Raw genomic sequence first — 20824 nt, 5'->3', positions numbered from 1 at the left:
AGTCATGCTTTGAATGAGAACAATACAGGGTGACAGTAAGAGCATAAGAAGAACTCTGCTGGATCAGACCAGTAAGAACATAAGAGAAGTCATGTTAGATCGGGCCAATGTCCCATCCGGTCCAACACTCTGTGTCACACAGTGGCCAAAAAAAAAATTATACACACACACACACACACACATATATACACACTGTGGCTAATAGCCACTGATGGACCTCTGCTCCATATGCTTATCCAGTCCCCTCTTGAAGTTGGCTATGCTTGTAGCCACCATCACCTCCTGTGGCAATGAATTCCACATGTTAAGCACCCTTTGGGTGAAGAAGGACTTCCTTTTATCTGTTCTCACCCGACTGCTCAGCAATTTCATTGAATGCTCACAAGTTCTTGTATTGTCAGAAAGGGAGAAAAGGACTTCTTTCTTTACCTTCTCTATCCCATGCATAGTCTTGTAAACCTCTATCATGTCACCCCGCAGTCGACGTTTCTCCAAGCTAAAGAGCCCCAAGCGTTTCAACCTTTCTTCATAGGGAAAGTGTTCCAGCCCTTGAATCATTCTAGTTGCCAGTGGTCCATCTAGCCCAGCATCCTGTTTTAGACAGTGGCCAACCAGTTTCCCTGGAGAGTCAACAACAGAGCATAGAGGTCAAGGTCCTCTCCTGATGTTGCTTCCTGGCTCCGAGATTCAGAGGCTAACTGCCTCTGAATGTGGAGGTTCCCCTCAGTCACCATGGCTAGTAGCCATTGATAGGCTTATCCTCTATAAAACTATCTCATCCCCTTTTAAAGCTGCTTCTTCCTGTGGCAATCACTACATTCTCTGGCAGTGAATTCCGCATTTTAATTACTCCCTTTGCAAAGCAGTCTTTTGTCTGTCCTGAACCTACTGCCCATCAGCCTAATTGGATGCCCAAGAGTTCCACTATTTTGGGAGGGGGTGAAAAAGTTCTCTTTGTCTACTCTCTCCACACCAACAAACAAACAAACAAAAACCACTGCATTTGGGGACGTGACGTGGAGCAAAACAAATGACTGAATCAACATTTAATCGTTGTATCTGAGGAAGTGGGTGTGCACACAAGAGCTTGTACAGTTTGGTGTAGTGGTTAAGTGTGCAGACTCTTATCTGGGAGAACCGGGTTTGATTCCCCACTCCGCCAGTTGCAGCTGCTGGAATGGCCTTGGGTCAGCCATAGCTCTGGCAGAGGTTGTCCTTGAAAGGGCAGCTTCTGGGAGAGCCCTCTCAGCCCCACCCACCTCACAGGGTGTCTGCTGTGGGGGGAGAAGATATAGGAGATTGTAAGCCACTCTGAGTCTCTGATTCAGAGAGAAGGGCGGGGTATAAATCTACAATTCTTCTTCTTCCACTGGCCTCAAACTTCGTTCTATAATTTGATTTGTTACTCTTAGTTTACTTATTTGTACTATAGCATTATTGCCCCCCCCCCCGGGTTTTGTTATTCATGACTGTGACCTTTATGAAGCAACCTTTAATTTCAACTACTGCTGACATGTAATTTCCAGTATGGTGATATTGTAAAATTTAAATCCTTTGCTTGTTTCAAAGTCTGCTGTTTTATTTAACATATTGAATACTGTGTTTGGGGTTTTTTCCCCCCTTAAGAACATTCATGCGCAGTCTCTGAGCAGCCTAAAAACCACAGTCTACATAAGGATGGTTAATAATTATCTTGTTCTTTTGACTCGTATTTCCCACAGGTTCTCCTGTCTCACAAGCAAATTCTTTCAGCTCCTCTGTCTTCACAAGTGCAATGGACATTTTGCTCCATAACTGCACAAAACAATGAGACAAAAAGGAAGGAAAAACAGGAAAGCTGCTTTTGTGTGCTGTTTTCTCCCTGCCTTTAAAGCCAGTGATCTCCATGACAGCTTAGAATAGGTTAAAAGAATGCCGCAAAAGTGCCTTCACATAAAACATGAGGTCAGCTTGTATCTTGGTGCTAAAGGTTTTTAATGTTTTTAAAAAGTCTCTCCTGAAACTTCTGACACTCCCGTTGCAGTTTTTAAGGGGACCCCAAAATAAGCCTACAGTGAAAACCCCTTGCAAAATTTGAAGGAACCAACTCACAAACAACTCCCTTCCCCCCATTCCTTAGGTCCCTTGGAGGTCGGAAAACATTGTGCCCATCCCAAGTCTACATTTTCCCTTAATCCCTGGGTATAGCAAAAACAAACTGGATAACCACCACTGCCACCAGTAACTCTGAGAATATTTTCTGCTGAACAGTTGCACATCTAGCACTCTGTACTTACATTACAGTTTAGAGGCTCTGCCTAGATGCCATGATTCACGCTTCACTTCTACAAGATAGCACAGAGGTGATGTAGGTCAACTGTGCAAATCTGAGCTACTGCACTCTATCTTACAAATCTTACCCACTGCCCTTCGCTGCTACCGCAATGCAGACAGCAAGACTGAACAGCCATGGCTCTACAGTCTAAATTTATTAAATGAATAAAAATAACGTGTATGGTCTGTTCACGCATTCAAGATGAACAGTACAAAGGCATGGAGCAGGGGTCACTAGGGATGCATGTGCGGGGGGAGGTATTTGTGAAGCTCCTGCATTGTGCAGCGGGTTAGACTAGATGTGACTGTGCCCATTGCCCTGTGTTAGAATTCCAAAAGTGCCTACAGGCTCAAAAAGGTTGGAGTCTCCCACCCTCCAAACACACTTCATGTCAGCTATTAGTTGGCAGCTGGATTCCACCTCACACAAGAGAGTACAGTCACAATGACTGAAATATTGGGGTGAATGTTGGGTGGAGAGCATTTCTCCCAAGGGGGCATGCATATTACTGTATATAAAAATGAGCAGCAGGAGTCTTCCTTTCTACAAACATGCATTCACAAAAGTTACTCGATTCTTTCAGTATTGCACTGATGTATCTTGATTCCACATCCACTAAATATTTTATTAAGCATGGATTAAGATCCATTAATATGCCGATGGAGGAGCAGCATTATAAAAAAATATATGGGGCTGTATTCAGAGCTGAGTAGAGCTATCCTCTTTTCCTGTAGCTGCAGCTGCAGCAGCTTCCTGCATGTCCCCCACCAAAATGCTGTCCTGGACATCCAGGGACCCCAGAAACAGTGTTGGGTGTATTGTGGGAGTTTACAGGATGAAATCAGTGGAAACTGCCCACCTCCAACCTGTAACAAGTAAGCATAGGTTCCAATACCTAACAAAGTCCAAGATAAAGTTTGCACAGAACTCTTTATACTCCAGCTGGAATTTTCTACAAAAAGCAAAAAAGCATCTAACTGGGAATAGAGTATAAACATAATAGTTTGCTTAAAGGTACATGACATTAATTCACTAAACCATAGGAAACATATACAATATGATTTATAACAAGGCACTCTCTCTCTCTAAACCAATACAAAGAGGCTGTAAAGTCTTCCAAAAGGGGTTCTCAGATATGGAAAAATATGTTTAAAGATCCATCGGTTTCACCAGACTCCAACAGACTAAAAAGTGTTTGTATGATATTCTCCAAAGTCTCCACTGCCCAAAAGTGTATGAATGAAATCTCCAAGGTCTCCTCTGCCCAACAGCTGTTTTGACAAATGAAATGAAGTCTTTATCAAGGACCAGGTGTCATCCTCTGAATAAAATTGATCCGGGAACAACCGTGCCTATTTCTTTTTCTTCAATCCCACGAAAACTTCCTGTTGTTAGCAAATATGAGACTCTACCACTCTCCAAATTTTCTACAAGTCATCATACAAGCAACACTTGCAGTCATATTCAAGAATATCAGGGTCCTCTCTGGTCTCAATATGTGGTCACATTTGCGGCTACCAATTCACAGGAATTCATTAAACTAGAATGTTCAAATACAGTCAGAACACAATTAATTCTGATGTATTCATGTTTTCAGTAAATCAGATCTTTGCATATGGGTTGGGAGCAAAATGACTATACAGTGTATTGCGTGCCAGATTCCTGCAAGCAACATAATTTCAGGATTCCCCTCTAACACAGTGAATGGAAAAAGCAAGTGCATCTCGGATAAAATTGGCTAAATTTACCCTAATACATCTACGTAAGATTGACCAAGAATACAACTGTCATCCATAAATATGCCAGTTGTACCCCAAATCTGTAAACTTTTACCACCTAAAAAACCTTAAGGGTCTTACATGGGGAGTCCATAACAGAACTGGGGGGAAATAAAGCCCCCCTTGCTCCACCACAATGTGTCACACTACAAAATGACAATGAATATGTTCCTTTCACAAATAAACCAAACTTTCAAGATGCAAAAGAAAGTTCACATTAGAGATGTCGCATATGTTTACCTGCTGATAGAAAAAATTTAACGTTGGTTTGTCTTCAGTAAACTGGTTCAAAAATCCTTTCGGTAAATATCGGATTCGCAGTTCATATCTAGGAAGAAGGAAAAACATGAAAGAATTTATTTTCATTCTGATCTGTACATTAAACTTCAGGACAACATCATTACAAAAATATCCCCTATGTACATCCTCTTGATAGTCAAAGTTCCAGAGGGTAGCAGTGATGTCTGAAGAGCTAGATTCAAACCCAGTAGCACCTTAGAGACGACCAACAAGATTTTCAGGATATAGGCTTTCAAGACTCAAAAGCTCCCTCAGAAAGATTCGACTCTAAAAAAATCTGTACCCCAAAAATCTTGCTGGTCTCTACTGTGCTACTCAAGGGTCGTTTTGTAGAAAAACAAGGTGGAGGAGCTCATTAGCATATGCCACCCCAGCCAAAAGCAACCCAATGCAAGGAAGGAGAGCCCCGAGCCAGAAAGGTCTGCTTGGGCTGGCTAGAAACCCAAGCAGGCCTCACTCACCTGGGGCTCTCCTGGGACACCCTCCGCCCCCCCAGTCAAAAGACCAGCAAGCCACCACCCACCCAAAATCACATAAGAAATGAAGAAAGGGTGGTGCTGGCTTCTCCAGGGGTTAATGGGGGCTGCTGGGGGTGTGGCAAAGCCTTTGGTGGCTGGCTGGCTGCTTTCCTAATGCAGGGATTGTTATGCAGCTGCACCTACTATTCAATGGACAAGGTAGGTGGGGAGGAGTAGAGGGAACCCAAAAAGGTTCAGGAGCTGCACTCCTGTGAGCTCCTGCTGAATCTGAGGCCTGGTGCTACTGACCTCTAATCTAGCTCTTGAAATTCAGTACCACAAACGAAGATAAGGCTCAAATAGAACATATTCACACCTTGTTACAACTGTACTTACACATTTAAGTACAAATAAAAAATGATCTACTTTCATTAGAATATAGTATTGTACAAAAGCTGCTTCTAATAACATTTCTTATCCAGAATTGTTTTATTATTGCCCCCCCCCATTCTACCACAGGTCTTTACACCCCTCCTCTTTACACCCCTCCTCACAGCAGAAGTTGAAAGACCCTTCAAGAACACCATTCAACAATTCATGACGTGCTGAAATCAGAAAGAGGTATCTGGTATCCGTCTTCCTTTATGTCAGCAGGCCCTCTGGATACTGGCCTACAATGGATATTGACAATAACATCTGCTTATGCAACTAAATGTTAAATGCTGGATTTAGCAAGGTGCTGTGGGGTTTTGCTTTGAGATGCACGCTGACTGGTTTTCATAATCCAATCCAACATGCACAGTGAGGAATACATTATTGATTAAATTCCTGCTGAGAGGTCTTGTTTATTTCTGCATGAAATACCTCAAAATCTTTATTCCCATCTATACAAGAAGAGACAAAGAAACTCATGTATACTTTAAACATGTATACACTAATGAATTCAGAACATTAAGGCAAGTGAAATAATCTGAGAGGGGGGGAAAGGAAGGTAACGAGGCAGTCCTATGGTGAGTTACTCCAATCTAAGCCCCCTGAAGTCAATGGACTTAAACTGGAATAACTCTCTATAGCACTGCACTGTAAATTTGGTGTAACAACTACTGAGTTGGGAAGAGGCACTTCAAATATTTATTCCGCTACAAAATTCACTGGTGGCGTCAAACAAGAGGTTTTTCCTATCACCACAGGATGGGTTGTGATCCTAAAACAGAACTCTGAGCTGTTTAAAGAAAAAGCAGGACACAGAATACAGAGAAGGTAACATTTTGTGCATTACATTAAAATACACAAAATCCGCACCGTTTATATGCTACTCATTGTTTGCTATATCAAACTTCAAACAGTTATTTCAGTAGAATGCAAAATCTGCACTGCTGCACTGTAACCAGAGAGCTAATGACATAAGGTTCTCTCTCTTCCCCTCCCCCCCTCTTTTAAATTTGAAATATCTTCTCCAGGTTTGGCTTTGAAGGCCGAAATCACCCATTCAGTGCAAGCAATAGGTGGTGTGTGTTAGCCTTCTCTCTCAGCATGGCTATCGTTTTGGGTACAAAGGTAAGAACGACTGGTCAGGTTGATAAGGCAACACAGCAGTTCCATATATTCAGCTGCAGAAACTTCAATGGGTAACAAGTGCTGCTTTCATTTCCAGAGTGCAGAATTTTCCAACTATTCCGCACCCTCTTACGAATGCCCTCTTTCAAGATAGAACAAAATTCAAGTCCAGTAGCATCTCAAAGACCAAAAGAACTTTCCAAGGTATAAACTTCCATGGGTCAAAGCTCACTTTGTCAGATAAATAACAGTAGTTCCTTTCAAGACTGTTTCTCTTCCATAACTTACAACACGCATGCATTTACTCTTCTGCTTATTTGTCTTTTAAAAAAATAATCGCTAGCCATTCTCCGAGATGGGTATATGCTGAAGGCAAGGAGGTCTATTCCTTCCTAATCAATTTTTTAAAACGTTTTGTATTTGTTTTGTATTCTTTTAACTCTGTTTCATATGTATGTTAACTCTGATTTTTAAAAATGGTTTTAATGATGTGTGTTTGGGAGGGACGCTGCTTTTAATGCTTTTAAAATGTGATTGTATCATGTATGTTTTAAATTTAGCTGCTTTGGTAGCCCTTGTAAGGGCAGAAAGGTGGGATACAAATCTGTACATAAATAAATAATAAATATTTTATTCTCTAGGGTGCAATGAGGAGCAAAGGCGGTTTATCACCAACATGGCTGCAATGATACCCGTTGTTCAGCTGCTCCACTACAATGGATAAGATTCAGACAAGCATCTCAGCAATGCTGAAAACTGCAGTGAAACCTGGAAAGGTTTCTGACCGATGCATGCCTCTAACTTTGCTGATCATCATTCCACATCTAATATGCTTTATCAGGACCAGTGTCATTCCAAACTGGAGCAGTGTCTCTAGTAGGGAAAGAAGAAGAAAGAAGAAGATATTGGATTTATATCCCGCCCTCCACTCCAAAAAGTCTCAGAGCGGCTCACAATCTCCTTTATCTTCCTCCCCCACAACAGACACCCTATGAGGTGGGTGGGGCTGGAGAGGGCTCTCACAGTAGCTGCCCTTTCAAGGACAACTTCTGCCAGAGCTATGGCTGACCCAAGGCTATGCTAGCAGGTGCAAGTGGAGGAGTGGGGAATCAAACCCGGTTCTCCCAGATAAGAGTCCGCACACTTAACCACTACACCAAACTGGCTCTCCACAAGACGGCGACTGCAGATTTATACCCTGCCCTTCCTTCTGAATCAGACACAGAGCAGCTTAGAATCTCTTCTATCTTCTCCCCCCACAACAGACACCCTGTGAGGTGGATGGGACTGAGAGGGCTCTCAAAGCAGTTGCCCTTTCAAGGACAACTCCTGTGATAGCTATGCCTAACCCAAGAGCATTCCAGCAGCTGTAAGTGAAGGAGTGGGGAATTAAACCCGGCTCTCTCAGAGAAGAGTCCACACACGTAACCACTACACCAAACTGGCTCTCACACAACCTGGATCTACAGAAACCTTTGGAATTTTGAGAAAAGGTGGCAAGTGCCACCTCAAAATGGCTGCCATAGGAGGTGAAGCCAAGGGGAATACCTGGGAACGGGGGGGGGGGGTTGAGCAGGAACACAGCTCTGGCTGGCTTGGCATCAGGGGGTGTGGCCTTATATGCAAATGAGTTCCTGCTGGGCTTTTTCTACCCCCCCAAAAAAGCCCTGCCTAGGAAGAAGGAAAGTCTGAAGGTGGAATGGAACCACACGCTGATTAAGGAAAGTCTAGGTGGTTATCAGTCCTCATCCTTCAGGGTGAAAGCTTTTCATATTAGTGACAGCACAGCGCATAACAAACCTTGCCTTACAGTAGCGCCCACCCCCTTACAGAAACGCTTGGAGGGTGTTGAGGGAAGGACTGGTGGGAACCAGGCTGCTACAGGTACCATGTTGGTAACAGTAACATCAATTTGATCCAACTGGGAACTAATTCTTGCAAAATTACCATACATCCACACAGTTCCATTTGCTGCAGAAATTTTATCACCTCCCTTTCTGCATGTTCAGAGGTCTTGGGTTGCATTTTTTAGGAGACAGAAGCATTAACAAGTTTTTAATCTGCATCTCATTAAAAAAGCGCCATAAACCTCATCCTATCTGATCTCACAAGAAAATAATTTCCTTCCACTTCCAAAGTTTTTTTTACTGTGATCATCATCACCACTCCACTCTTTCCGTGGTTATATCAAAAAGAATATAACTTCAAGCCTCAGCCTATGAAAGCTTCATTATACACCATATTAAGGCAATCAATTATTCCCAGAGATAATCATCTGCTTAGCAGGAGCTTTTAAAACATGTGGCTTCTAGACAAGTTGCCAAGCATTTAAATTTTGTGATAATTAAAAGGCTGTTTGTCACTTATTTTCCTTTACAAAACAGCAACCAGTTATTACTGGAAAGCATTTTTACAGAAAACAAGTTCTTCCAGAGCGCTAAACATAAAACCTATTTTACCAGTGCAACTCTAACTTCAAGCTACATTTGACCCAAAGACACAAAAATAAATCTCAAAGATTTTGAACAGAACTGACAAATAAAATAAGCTTGAAATGCTTGTTTTCCTTCTCACACTTCTCAAAAGGAGTGCTGAATGATGCTTTCCCAAAGAACTGCAGTTTTTAAAAAGTGCCCGAATATCTATTTCTAGTGCATAATAAAGAGACACAATTTTATAAGTTTCTTCTAAGCTAGCAATGAAAGGAAAGGTCCCCTGTGCAAGCACCAGTCATTTCCGACTCTGGGGTGACGTTGCTTTAGGCTTCCCAACCCTCCCGCCCTGGCGGGGGACCCCAGAATTTCCACCCTCTTCCCCTGCTCCCAAAAAAACGGAAGCGGGGGGAGGGGAGGAAACGGCACCGGGGAGCATGGGGAGCCGCCCCATCCCGGAGCGGGCGAGGCCGCCGCACCACGCTGCCGCCCCCTCCCTGCCCACCGCAGCTGCTCCTCCGAGATGGGCCCAGGCTGAGCCCATCTCAGAGGAGCAGCCAAAAGGTGGCAGCAGCGCAGGCAAAACCAGGGGAGGGCGGAGGCAGGCCAGGAGCATGGCGAGCCGCGAATCCGGGCCCTTCTAGGACCTGGACTCGCGGCTCGCCACGCCCCCGGCCCGCCTCCACCCCCCCCTCCGATTCCACCCCAGAGGCGGAGCGGGCGAGGCCGCCGCGCCGCTGCCGCCTCTTCTCCGCTCGCCGTGGCTGCTCCTCCGAGATGGGCTCATGCTGAGCCCATCTCGGAGGAGCAGCCACGGCGAGCGGAGAAGAGGCGGCAGCGGCGCAGAGGCATCGCCCGCCCAGAGACGGGGCGGCTGGCCACGCTCCCCAGCACCGTTTCCCCCGTCCCCCCTAGCTCCACCCCAGTGTCTCCTGGCTTCACCCCCAAAGTCTCCTGGCTCCACCCCCAAAGTCCCCAGATATTTCTGGGGTTGGACAACATTTTCACGGCAAACGTTTTACAGGGTGGTTTGCCATTGCCTTCCCCAGTCATCTAAGCTTTCTCCCCAGTAAGCTGGGTACTCATTTTACCAACCTCGAAGGATGGAAGTCTGAGTCAACCTGGAGCCGGCTACCTGAAAACCCAGCTTCCACCGGGGATCGAACTCAGGTCGTGAGCAGAACTTAGGACTGCAGTACTGCAGCTTTAAAACTCTGCGCCACAGGGCTCTTGCTAAGCTAGCAAACATTATCATAAATTCTAAAAAGTTATTTAACAATGACTCAGATTAAATTGGTGTAATCGCTCGTTTGTTGCAGCCCCGTGGTGCAGAGTGGTAAAGCAGCAGTACTACAGTACTGTGGTAAGAACTCTATGCTCACGATTTGAGTTCAATTCTGGCGGAAGCTGGTTCTCAGACAGCCAGCTTGAGGTTGACTCAGCCTTTCATCCTTCCGAGGTTGGTAAAATGAGTACTCAGCTTGCTGGGGGGAAAGTGTAAAAGACTGGGGAAGGCAATGGCAAACCACCCCATAAAAAGTCTGCCATGAAAACGCTGTGAAAGCAACGTCACCCCAGAGTCGGAAATGACTGGTGCTTGCACAGGGGACCTTTCCTTTCCTCATGTTTGTTGGCAATATCCTTTGAATCCATGTCATTAAAACTTACAGTTACACCTTTTCAAGGTAAGGAGGGCAGTATTCTATGCTAGATCCAGGTGGGTAGCTGTGGACTCATACTTTGTAGTACTGTATGCTAAAATCCAGTTCCCAATTATACTGAAGCTACTGACAGTATGTTCAACAAGCCTAGTTAACAGCATGAGTGTTAGAAGATGACGACGACATTGGATTTATATCTCACCTCCAACTCTGAATTTCAGAGTCTCAGAGCGGCTCACAATCTCCTTTATCTTCTTCCCCCACAACAGACACCCTGTGAGGTGGGTGGGGCTGAGAGGGCTCTCACAGCAGCTGCCCTTTCAAGGACAACCTCTGCCAGAGCTATGGCTGACCCAAGACCATTCCAGCAGCTGCAAGTGGAGGAGTGGGGAATCAAATCCAATTCTGCCAGATAAGAGTCCGTGCACTAACCCTAAACCACTACACCAACCTGGCTCTCTGTCTTGGATTCAAATCCCTAGTCAACCATGAAGCTAACTGGTTCAAGGTCATCTCAGCCTGATCTACCTCATGGGATGGTTGTGAAGATACAGTGGAGGAATAAGCATGTGTTATACCTTCAGAGCCCTACATTCCGAGGGACAGCTGTTTAGAACAATGGTCAGTTGCCCTTGTGCTGCAATTGAAATGTGAAAGGTTGGCCTTGAAGAAGAATATCCACCCCGTTCTGATCTGACCTGAGCCCATTTTGGGGAGGGCAGAATATAAATTAAAACAATAAATAAACAAATAACTTTGAAATAGGAGTAGAGCCAGCCACCTGCCCCATCAACATCTCTTCACTGATTACTATGAACACTTCTCAGAAAATTACTGCCACGTTGGATTTTTAAATCACCAACTTATTGTGTAGCTATTTAAACTGATACTTTGTGATATGTGAATGCTTCTCACTGATTTCTAACTTGGTATTTAATATTTTAATAATCTGATTGCATGACTCTTAATTTGAGTCCAGTTTGGCGTAGTGGTTAAGTGCGTGGACTCTTATCTGGGAGAACTGGGTTTGATTCCCCACTCCTCCACTTGCACATGCTGGAATGGCCTTGGGTCAGCCATAGTTATCACAGAGCTTGTCCTTGAAAGGGCAACTTCTGGGAGAGCTCTCTCTGCCCCACCCACCTCACAGGGTGTTTGTTGTGGGTGAGGAAGATAAAGGAGATTGTGAACCGCTCTGAGATTCTTGAATGGAGGGCGGAATATAAATCCAATGTCGTCGTCGCTTTCTTCTTAATCTGTGAGCCGCCCTGAGCCTGCCTTTGGCAGGGAGGGCAGGATTTAAATTAAATAAGAAAGTAAAAAAAGTATTTGGCATCAGCACTGTGAAATTAATCTCTATAATGATGTAGATAGTTTTTTATGTGCTACCCTGGAGCCGTATACCTAGTACTTTTGATTGGGCAGCTGAGATACAGACAATGTGGTAAAGTGATTAAGGGTGCTAGACAAGGAAGTATCTGAGAGGAAAGGAAAGGTCCCCTGTGCAAGCACCAGTCGACTCTGGGGTGACGTTGCTTTCACAACGTTTTCACAGCAGACTTTTTACGGGGTGGTTTGCCATTGCCTTCCCCAGTGATCTACACTCTCCCCCCAGCAAGCTGGGTACTCATTTTACCGACCTCGGAAGGATGGAAGGCTGAGTCAGCTTCAAATCCATACTCTTACCATGGCAGCTCACTGGGAGACTTTGGGCCAGTTACATACACTCAGCCTAACCTACCTCACAGGGTTGTTGTGAGGATAAAATGGAGCAGAGGAGAAATTAAGTAAACTGTTTTGAATCCCCACTGAAGGAAAAGGCAAGTTATAAATAATGCAAAATTCACATTTGTAGATTATGTAGCAACTTGTGATCTCCAACCGTGCAACTCAGAATATCTCAACTTTCTCTCTAATATTTTTCCCCCATTGAAATATCTTCTTTCCTCCTCTGTTTGTGCTAGTCGTCTACATCTTGAACAAGGTGCATAATACTGTTGCAGAAGGTACACTTTATGATAGTAATAGCATACAAAAACTCATGGGCATTCAATGAAATTGCTGAGCAGTCAGGTTAGAACGGATAAAAGGAAGTACTTCGTCACCCAAAGGGTGATTAACATGTGGAATTCACTGCCACTGCCAGCTTCAAGAGCAGATTGGATCAACATATGGAGCAGAGGTCCATCAAGGGCTATTAGCCACAGTGTATTGTTGGAGCTGTCTGGGGCAGTGTCTGTATTCTTGGTGCTTGGTGGGGGTGGGGCAAAGTGGAAAGGCTTCTAGCCCCAATTGTGAACTTCCTGATGGCACTTGCTTTTGGGGTTTTTTTGGGGGGGGGAGGGGTTTGCCACTGTGTGACACAGAGTGTTGGACTGGATGGGCCATTGGCCTAATCCAACATGGCTTCTCTTATGTTCTTATGTTACTCTTTATGCTGATAAGTCTTCAAATTCCGTAACTGATTTATTATGACATCTTACATAACTTGCTGTTAATCTACTTGCTAGGTTTCCTATCTTTTATTTTCTTCTTTATATATAATGTGACTGTTATATTCCTGTCCAACAAGGTTTTACATAATTTACACATACTTCTTACTTAGCTATAGTCAAATTTTATTTACTGCACTGCAATGCTGTTTGTATCCTTGTTCCTTCGCATTGTTTGTTTTTTATATTGGAAAACTCCAATAAAATGTTAATAAACAAAAGTCACAAAAGAAAAAAAGAAGATTCCTTGATCTCAACAGGATGAGAGCACAGATTCTGGGGGTGGGAGAAAGAGAATGATCAGGTGGTAGCTCATCCCCTTGACTCAGGTTTGCAAACAGTCCACCAAATTAATTAAAATTGCATTCTGGGGGTGGAGGGAGGCAATTATTGTAGGAAACCAAGTCCAGAAATCGGATGGGGTTCCGGGCTGCAGGGCAGCCAAACATTGAAGAGCATTCCAAGGACACCAGAATCCTGGCAAGCAGCTACAACATTTGGTCCTTGTTCTTACTAGAGATCCATGCCTTGCTTGACGTTATTCATGCAGGTTGCTTGGCAGTTCTGTTAAGCTGAACTGAATGCCTTTTGAAAGCAGAGTGTCGCAGAAGGGAAGGGTACGTCCATGGTGACAGAATGCTGCATAACCTACTAGGACTAGTGCTTTTCTGTCTTCAGGGAACCCATTTCTCATAGGTTCTGTCTACCAAGGAACCCTGCAAGGTGCAGAGGACACTCTACTCTACATTTAACAAACCTGATTTGAAATGAAACCTGAACTTGACAAAACACATAATCTCTTAGAACAGAATATTGGCAAAAGTCAACCTTGTGTGTGTTTATATATAGATATTTCCAACATGGAAGTGCTCTGAACAGAATATATGGCCCTCATGGGAATTTACAAAAGGCTTTGTATGAAATTCCGTGGGAAAATATCTTCATCGGTTATCATAAAGCACAATAATTTATGCATTCAGTTTATGGATTGAAACTGGAGGCCAAGAATGGGCATGTCACAAGAACAGTCGCCCATTTATTCATCTGAGTGATCATCTGCTTCTTTTTTATGCCTAGGAACTATGTGATTCCTGTAAATGGCTTTAAGCACTGAAATTGCAAATATTTATCGTTCTGCTTGCCAGTCAAAAAATGAGGGCATTTACCTTTTGTCTCACGCAGGACACTCTGCCAATCAAAGAATGTGGACATCAACGTTCCATCTCATGCAGGATACGCCAAGTAACTATTAGCAGCCCTTGCTTCTCATCAAGATTTAGTTGTCTCACAGGTACAGCAAGGCAGAGTTATGATGGGGGGGAGGGGGCAGAAGTAAAACAGAAAGAATTCCGAAACATCTGTCCACAAAAGTCCATCTTGGCTAACAGTAGTTTTTAAAAAGGCCATGCTTTATTATACATATCTCATCCTTCCTTCAAGGATCTGAGAGAGAAGGAGAAGAAGACGATGACGACTGCAGATTTGTACCCGGCCCTTCTCTCTGAATCAGAGACTCGGAGCGGTTTACAATCTCCTATAACTTCTCCCCCCACAACAGACACCCTATGACAGGGGTAGCCAACAGTAGCTCTCCAGATGTTTTTTGCCTACAACTCCCATCAGCCCCAGGTGGGGCTGAGAGGGCTCTCAAAGCAGCTGTCCTTTCAAGGACAACTTCTGCAATAGCTATGGCTGACTCAAGGCCATTTCAGCAGGTGCAAGTGGAAGAGGTGGGGAATCAAACTCGGTTCTTCCAGATAAGAATTGGCACACTTAACCACTACACCAAACTTGCTCTCATAGTTCTCCCCTTCTCCATTTTACCATACGTGGTTCTCTCCTTCTCCATTTTACCATTACAATAACCCTGAGAGTTGGCTTAGGTTGAAGGAAAATAGGACTGGTCCAAGACCACATGCCACATCAAGTATTCTTGCTGCTACTGCAGCACTTCAGCTGCTGCAAGATGAGTGCTGTAAGCAGTAAGTTACCTAAAAGTAATTTATTGAATCTCTAAAATAGTAGCTGAACTGTTAAGTTCAGTTTCAGAGGATAGATGTGTTGGTCTGCAGGAGAACAGCAATGTTCAAGTCCAGTAGCACCTTCGAAACCAAAAATATTGGGGGGAGGTAGGCTTCCCAACCCCCCCGCCCTGGCGGGGGACCCCCGTAATTGCATCCTCCTCCCCCGCTCTCAAAAAATCTGGGGGGCGGGGGGGGAGAGAACATACCTTTAGGCATCATGTTGTACAGCTTCTGGTCCGTTTTAAAATGTGTCCCTTTAAGGCTGCACAGGAAACAGGAAGGGCTTCATGGGAAAGTAATAGTTTCTATGGAGAACGGCCCCTCCCTTTCTTTTCCTGTGGAGCCTTGCTTTCGTTTCCCCAGGAAGCACATTCTGCTGGAAGAAGACCAAGTACGGTAAGTGTTTGTGTGTATGTGAGAGAGAGGGAGGGGGGTAGGGAGGGGGGATTCCCTGGTATGGAGGCCCTCCCCCCCTTTAGAAAGTGTGGGGGGGAGGGAAATGTCTACTAGGCACTCTATTATCCCCTATGGAGAACGATTCCCATTGGGAATAATAGGGAATTGATCCATGGGTATTGGGGGTTCTGGGGGGGCTATTTTTTGAGGTAGAGGCACTGTATTTTTAGTATAGCATCTAGTGCCTCTCCCCAAAATCCCCCCCAAGTTTCAAAACGATTGGACCAGAGGGTCCAATTCTATGAGCCCCAAAAGATGGTGCCCCTATCCTTAATCATTTCCTATGGAAGAAAGGCATTTAAAAAGGCGTGCTGTCCCTTTATATGTGATGGCCAGAACTCCCTTGGAGTTCAATTATGCTTGACACATCCTTGTTCCTGGCTCCACCCCCAATGTCTCCTGGCTCCAACCCCAAAGTCTCCTGGCTCCGCCCCCAAAGGCCCCAGGTTTTTCTTTAATTGGACTTGGCAACCCTAGGGGGAGGGGGAGAGTAGGCGCTCTCAAGAGTCAAAACTGCCTTTGTCAGAAGTCTCTAAGACACTACTGGAGTCAAATCTAGATACTGCTCAATATTGATTCTGAGACCGAATTTATCTACTCAATTTTAAACCAGTCTGTTCTTATGGAAATAGCACCCAAGTACTGTGCAGTCTTACCCACAATATAATTGGGATTGCTAAATGAAAAAAACTGATTTAAATCATTGACTTACGGTAAATCAAATTTTTCTCTTGGTGATTTAAAATACCTTCGTTGAAACAGAAGATAGGAGGGGCATGGCAGGATGTTCTTTGCAACAGCCCTCCCACCTTCTGACTGGGATATAAGGACTGTGAGACTTACATTCCAATTTGTACCAAACAAAGGGAGCTCTGCCTCCCAAAAGCTTACACTCCAAATGCCTTTTTTGTCTCTAAGGCGCTACTGGACTCAAATATAGCTAAAGATACTTTGGGGTTCAATGCAGACATAAATCCTCAAACCCCAAAATCACTGTACACCCTCCATGTAACTCTTTTTGCTGCAGAAATGTACTAAAAAAGGGTTATAAATATGAATGCCAGAATTTTGAAACTCTTATATTTTTGCTATCCTCTGGACTGTGAAAATGCTCTCTATTTCACAGGCAGTATTTTTAAAGTCATTAACACAAAATCCCATGCAAGGAAAAGAGCATATATTATTACAATCCTGTAAACTGTTAAATTCGAGCGCCCTTCCAGGATTCCCTCTTCTACACCACTAATCTAAATATTTTTACAAGCACTGTCATCTGATCCTAAATGCTATGTTTCAGGGTATTAAAAATATGACAGCAGCGTTTTCATTATTCCCAACAAACTCCTATAGCTTAAAAAGAACAAGTCAGGCTGCACATCTTTGATAAAGCGTGAAATGACACTCCAAAGAGATGCTGAATAATTTATACCACCTCATGATGCATTCATGGCGGAACTGATAAAAACCGGATCACCTAAACACCAGAACAATTATCTAACTTTGCTTTCAATAGTTATTATCTTCTGTGGTATGTTAAGACATGAGAGGATCACTGAGTAGTACAAATGAAATGGGACATTTTTACATTTTATAACTAATCTTTGCAGTCACACTGCACATGAGTCATTTGGCAGGCAAAGCTTTTTTAAAAATCCCCAACAGTATCGTACTTTGAATGTCATGATAACTCGGAAGCAGAAAACAGGAGGGGAAAGAAAAAAGGAGTCACCTCTTCATCACAAAACACCAAAATGCAAGGTGTTCAGAGAGCAGCATCTACAGTATGTCACAAAAGTGAGTACACCCCCTCACATATTTAAGTATATCTTTTCATATGACAACACAGAAGAAATGACACTTGGCTACCATGTTAAATAGTGAGTCTAGAGCTTGTATAACAGTGTAAATGTGCTGTCCCCTCAAAAGTACGCAACAAACAGCCATTAATGTCTAAACTGCTGGCAACAAAAGTGAGTACACCCCTAAGCGATAATGTCCAAATGGGGCCCAAGTAGCCATTTTCCCTCCTTGGTGTCATGTGACTTTTTAGTGATACAAGGTATCAGGTATGGAGGCGGAGCAGGTTATCGCTCTCACTCCCTCATACTAGTCTCTGGAAATATCACATGGCACCTCATGGCAATGAACTCTCTAAGGATCTGAAAAAACGAATTGTTGCTCTACATAAAGATGGCCTAGGCTATAAGAAGATTGCCAAGACCCTGAAACTGAGCTGCAGCACGGTGGCCAAGACCATACGGCGGTTTAACAGGACAGATTCCACTCAGAACAGGCCTCGCCATGGTCGACCAAAGAAGTTGAGTGCTCGTGCTCAGCGTCATATCCAGAGGTTGGCTTTGGGAAATAAACGTATGAGTGCTGCCAGCATTGCTACAGAAGTCGAAGGGGTGGGGGGTCAGCCTGTCAGCGCTCAGACTATACGCCGCACCAAACCGGTCTGCGGGGCTATCATCCCAGAAAGAAGCCTCTTCTAAAGAAGATGCACAAGAAAGTCCACAACCAGTTTGCTGCAAACAAGCAGACTAAGGTCATGAATTTCTGGAACCATGTCTTGTGGTCCGATGAGACCACGATAAACTTATTTGGTTCAGGTGGTGTCAAGCGTGTATGGCGGCAACCAGGTGAGGAGTACAAAGACAAGTGTGTCTTGCCTACAGTCAAGCATGGTGGTGGGAATGTCATGGTCTGGGGCTGCATGAGTGCTGCCAGCACTGGGGAGCTACAGTTCATTGAGGGAACCATGAATGCCAACATGTACTGTAACATACTGAAGTAGAGCACAATCCCCTCCCTTCGGAGACTGGGCCGCAGGGAGTCCAACATGATAACGACCCTAAACACACCTCCAAAATGACCACTGCCTTGCTAAAGAAACTGAGGGTAAAGGTGAAGGACTGGCCAAGCATGTCTCCAGACCTAAACCCCATTGAGCACCTGTGGGGCATCCTGAAACAGGTGGAGGTGCGCAAGGTCTCTAACATCCACCAGCTACGTGACGTTGTCATGGAGGAATGGAAGAGGACTCCAGTGGCGACCTGTGAAGCTCTGGTGAACTCTATGCCCAAGAGGGTTAAGGCAGTGCTGGAAAACAATGGTGGCCACACAAAATATTGACACTTTGGGCCCCATTTGGACATGATCACTTAGGGGTGTACTCACTTTTGTTGCCAGCAGTTTAGACATTAATGGCTGTGTATTGCGTAATTTTGAGGGGACAGCACATTTACACTGTTATACAAACTGCAGACTCACTACTTTACATTGTAGCCAAGTGTCATTTCTTCAGTGTTGTCACATGAAAAGATATACTTAAATATTTACAAAATGTGAGGGGGTGTACTCACTTCTGTGACATATTGTACATTTTGTTCATCCAGACTTTAACACTGTCAATTTAATATTGATAAACTAAGGCAAGCTGGCTTTTACAGAAGTTATTTATATATGTGTTACATGATATAGTGTTAGGCAGGGTTTTTTTGTAGCAGAAACTCCATAAGAACATAAGAGAAGCCATGTTGGATCAGGCCAACGGCCCATCAAGTCCAACACTCTGTGTCACACAGTGGCAAAAAATTTTATATACACACATACACTGTGGCTAATAGCCACTAATGGACCTGTGCTCAATATTTTTATCTAAACCCCTCTTGAAGGTGGCTATACTTGTGGCCGCCACCACCTCCTGTGGCAGTGAATTCCACATGTTAATCACCCTTTGGGTGAAGAAGTACTTCCTTTTATCCGTTTTAACCTTTCTGCTCAGCAATTTCATCGAATGCCCACGAGTTCTTGTATTGTGAGAAAGGGAGAAAAGTACTTCTTTCTCTACTTTCTCCATCCCATGCATTATCTTGTAAACCTCTATCATGTCACCTCGCAGTCGACGTTTCTCCAAGCTAAAGAGTCCCAAGCGTTTCAACCTTTCTTCATAGGGAAAGTGCTCCAGCCCTTTAATCATTCTAGTTGCCCTTCTCTGGACTTTCTCCAATGCTATAATATCCTTTTTGAGGTGCGGCGACCAGAACTGCACACAGTACTCCAAATGAGACCGCACCATCGATTTATACAGGGGCATTATGATACTGGCTGATTTGTTTTCAATTCCCTTCCTAATAATTCCCAGCATGGCGTTGGCCTTTTTTATTGCAGACGCACACTGTCTTGACATTTTCAGTGAGTTATCTACCACGACCCCAAGATCTCTCTCTTGGTCAGTCTCTGCCAGTTCACACCCCATCAACTTGTATTTGTAGCTGGGATTCTTGGCCCCAATGTGCATTACTTTGCACTTGGCCACATTGAACCGCATCTGCCACGTTGACGCCCACTCACCCAGCCTCAACAGATCCCTTTGGAGTTCCTCACAATCCTCTCTGGTTCTCACCACCCTGAACAATTTAGTGTCATCCGCAAACTTGGCCACTTCACTGCTCACTCCCAACTCTAAATCATTTATGAACAAGTTAAAGAGCATGGGACCCAGTACCGAGCCCTGCGGCACCCCACTGCTTACCGTCCTCCACTGCGAAGACTGCCTATTTATACTGACTCTCTGCTTCCTATTACTAAGCCAGTTTTTGATCCACAAGAGGACCTGTCCTTTTACTCCATGACTCTCAAGTTTTCTAAGGAGACTTTGATGAGGAACTGTATCAAAAGCTTTCTGGAAGTCAAGGTAAACAACATCTATCGGGTCGCCTTTGTCCACATGTTTGTTCACCCCCTCAAAGAAATGTAACAGGTTAGTGAGGCAAGATCTTCCCTTGCAGAACCCATGCTGAGTCTTCCTCAATAACCCGTGTTCATCAATGTGCCTACTCATTCTGTCCTTGATAATGGTTTCTACCAACTTTCCCGGTATTGAAGTCAGACTGACTGGCCTGTAATTTCCCGGATCTCCTCTGGAACCCTTTTTAAAGATGGGGGTGACATTTGCTACCTTCCAGTCCTCAGGAACGGAGGCAGATTTCAATGAAAGATTACAGATTTTTGTTAGAAGATCCACAAGTTCAACTTTGAGTTCTTTTAGAACTCTCGGATGTATGCCATCCATTGCATATTAGGTCACACCTCCCTGAAGTAGCCAATCCTCCTGGAGCTTACAGTAGGCCCTTTACCAAGAGCCCTGTAAGCTCTTGGAGGTTTGGTTACATCAGGTGTGTGGTCGAATATGCAAAAGAGTTTCTAATACAAAAAAAAGCCCTGGTATTAGGGAAGTGCACCTTAAAAAACCCAGAGAATCTCAGAAGAGCCCAAGGTTGACGTGCAAGCCCAGTAGAACCAACTTCAGCACTGGCACTCCTCTTCCCTCCCACCTCCAGAGAGGGA

The 20824-nt window shown here is 44.2% G+C and overlaps 1 protein-coding gene across 7 annotated transcripts in view; it reads right to left on the bottom strand.

Moving 5' to 3' along the window:
• Positions 1-20824, bottom strand: part of PTK2 (protein tyrosine kinase 2) — a 287679-nt gene that overhangs the window by 205243 nt on the left and 61612 nt on the right. For all 7 annotated transcript variants that reach the window (XM_060243192.1, XM_060243190.1, XM_060243189.1 and 4 more), the window contains exon 4: positions 4333-4420. In XM_060243192.1, the coding sequence (XP_060099175.1) occupies positions 4333-4420 (88 nt within the window). The remainder of the gene's footprint in view (positions 1-4332; positions 4421-20824) is intronic.

The sequence above is a fragment of the Heteronotia binoei genome, chromosome 7, assembly GCF_032191835.1.
Source record: "Heteronotia binoei isolate CCM8104 ecotype False Entrance Well chromosome 7, APGP_CSIRO_Hbin_v1, whole genome shotgun sequence".
In the NCBI taxonomy this organism is placed as follows: domain Eukaryota; kingdom Metazoa; phylum Chordata; class Lepidosauria; order Squamata; family Gekkonidae; genus Heteronotia; species Heteronotia binoei.
This window is presented reverse-complemented; position numbering and strand designations above follow the sequence as displayed.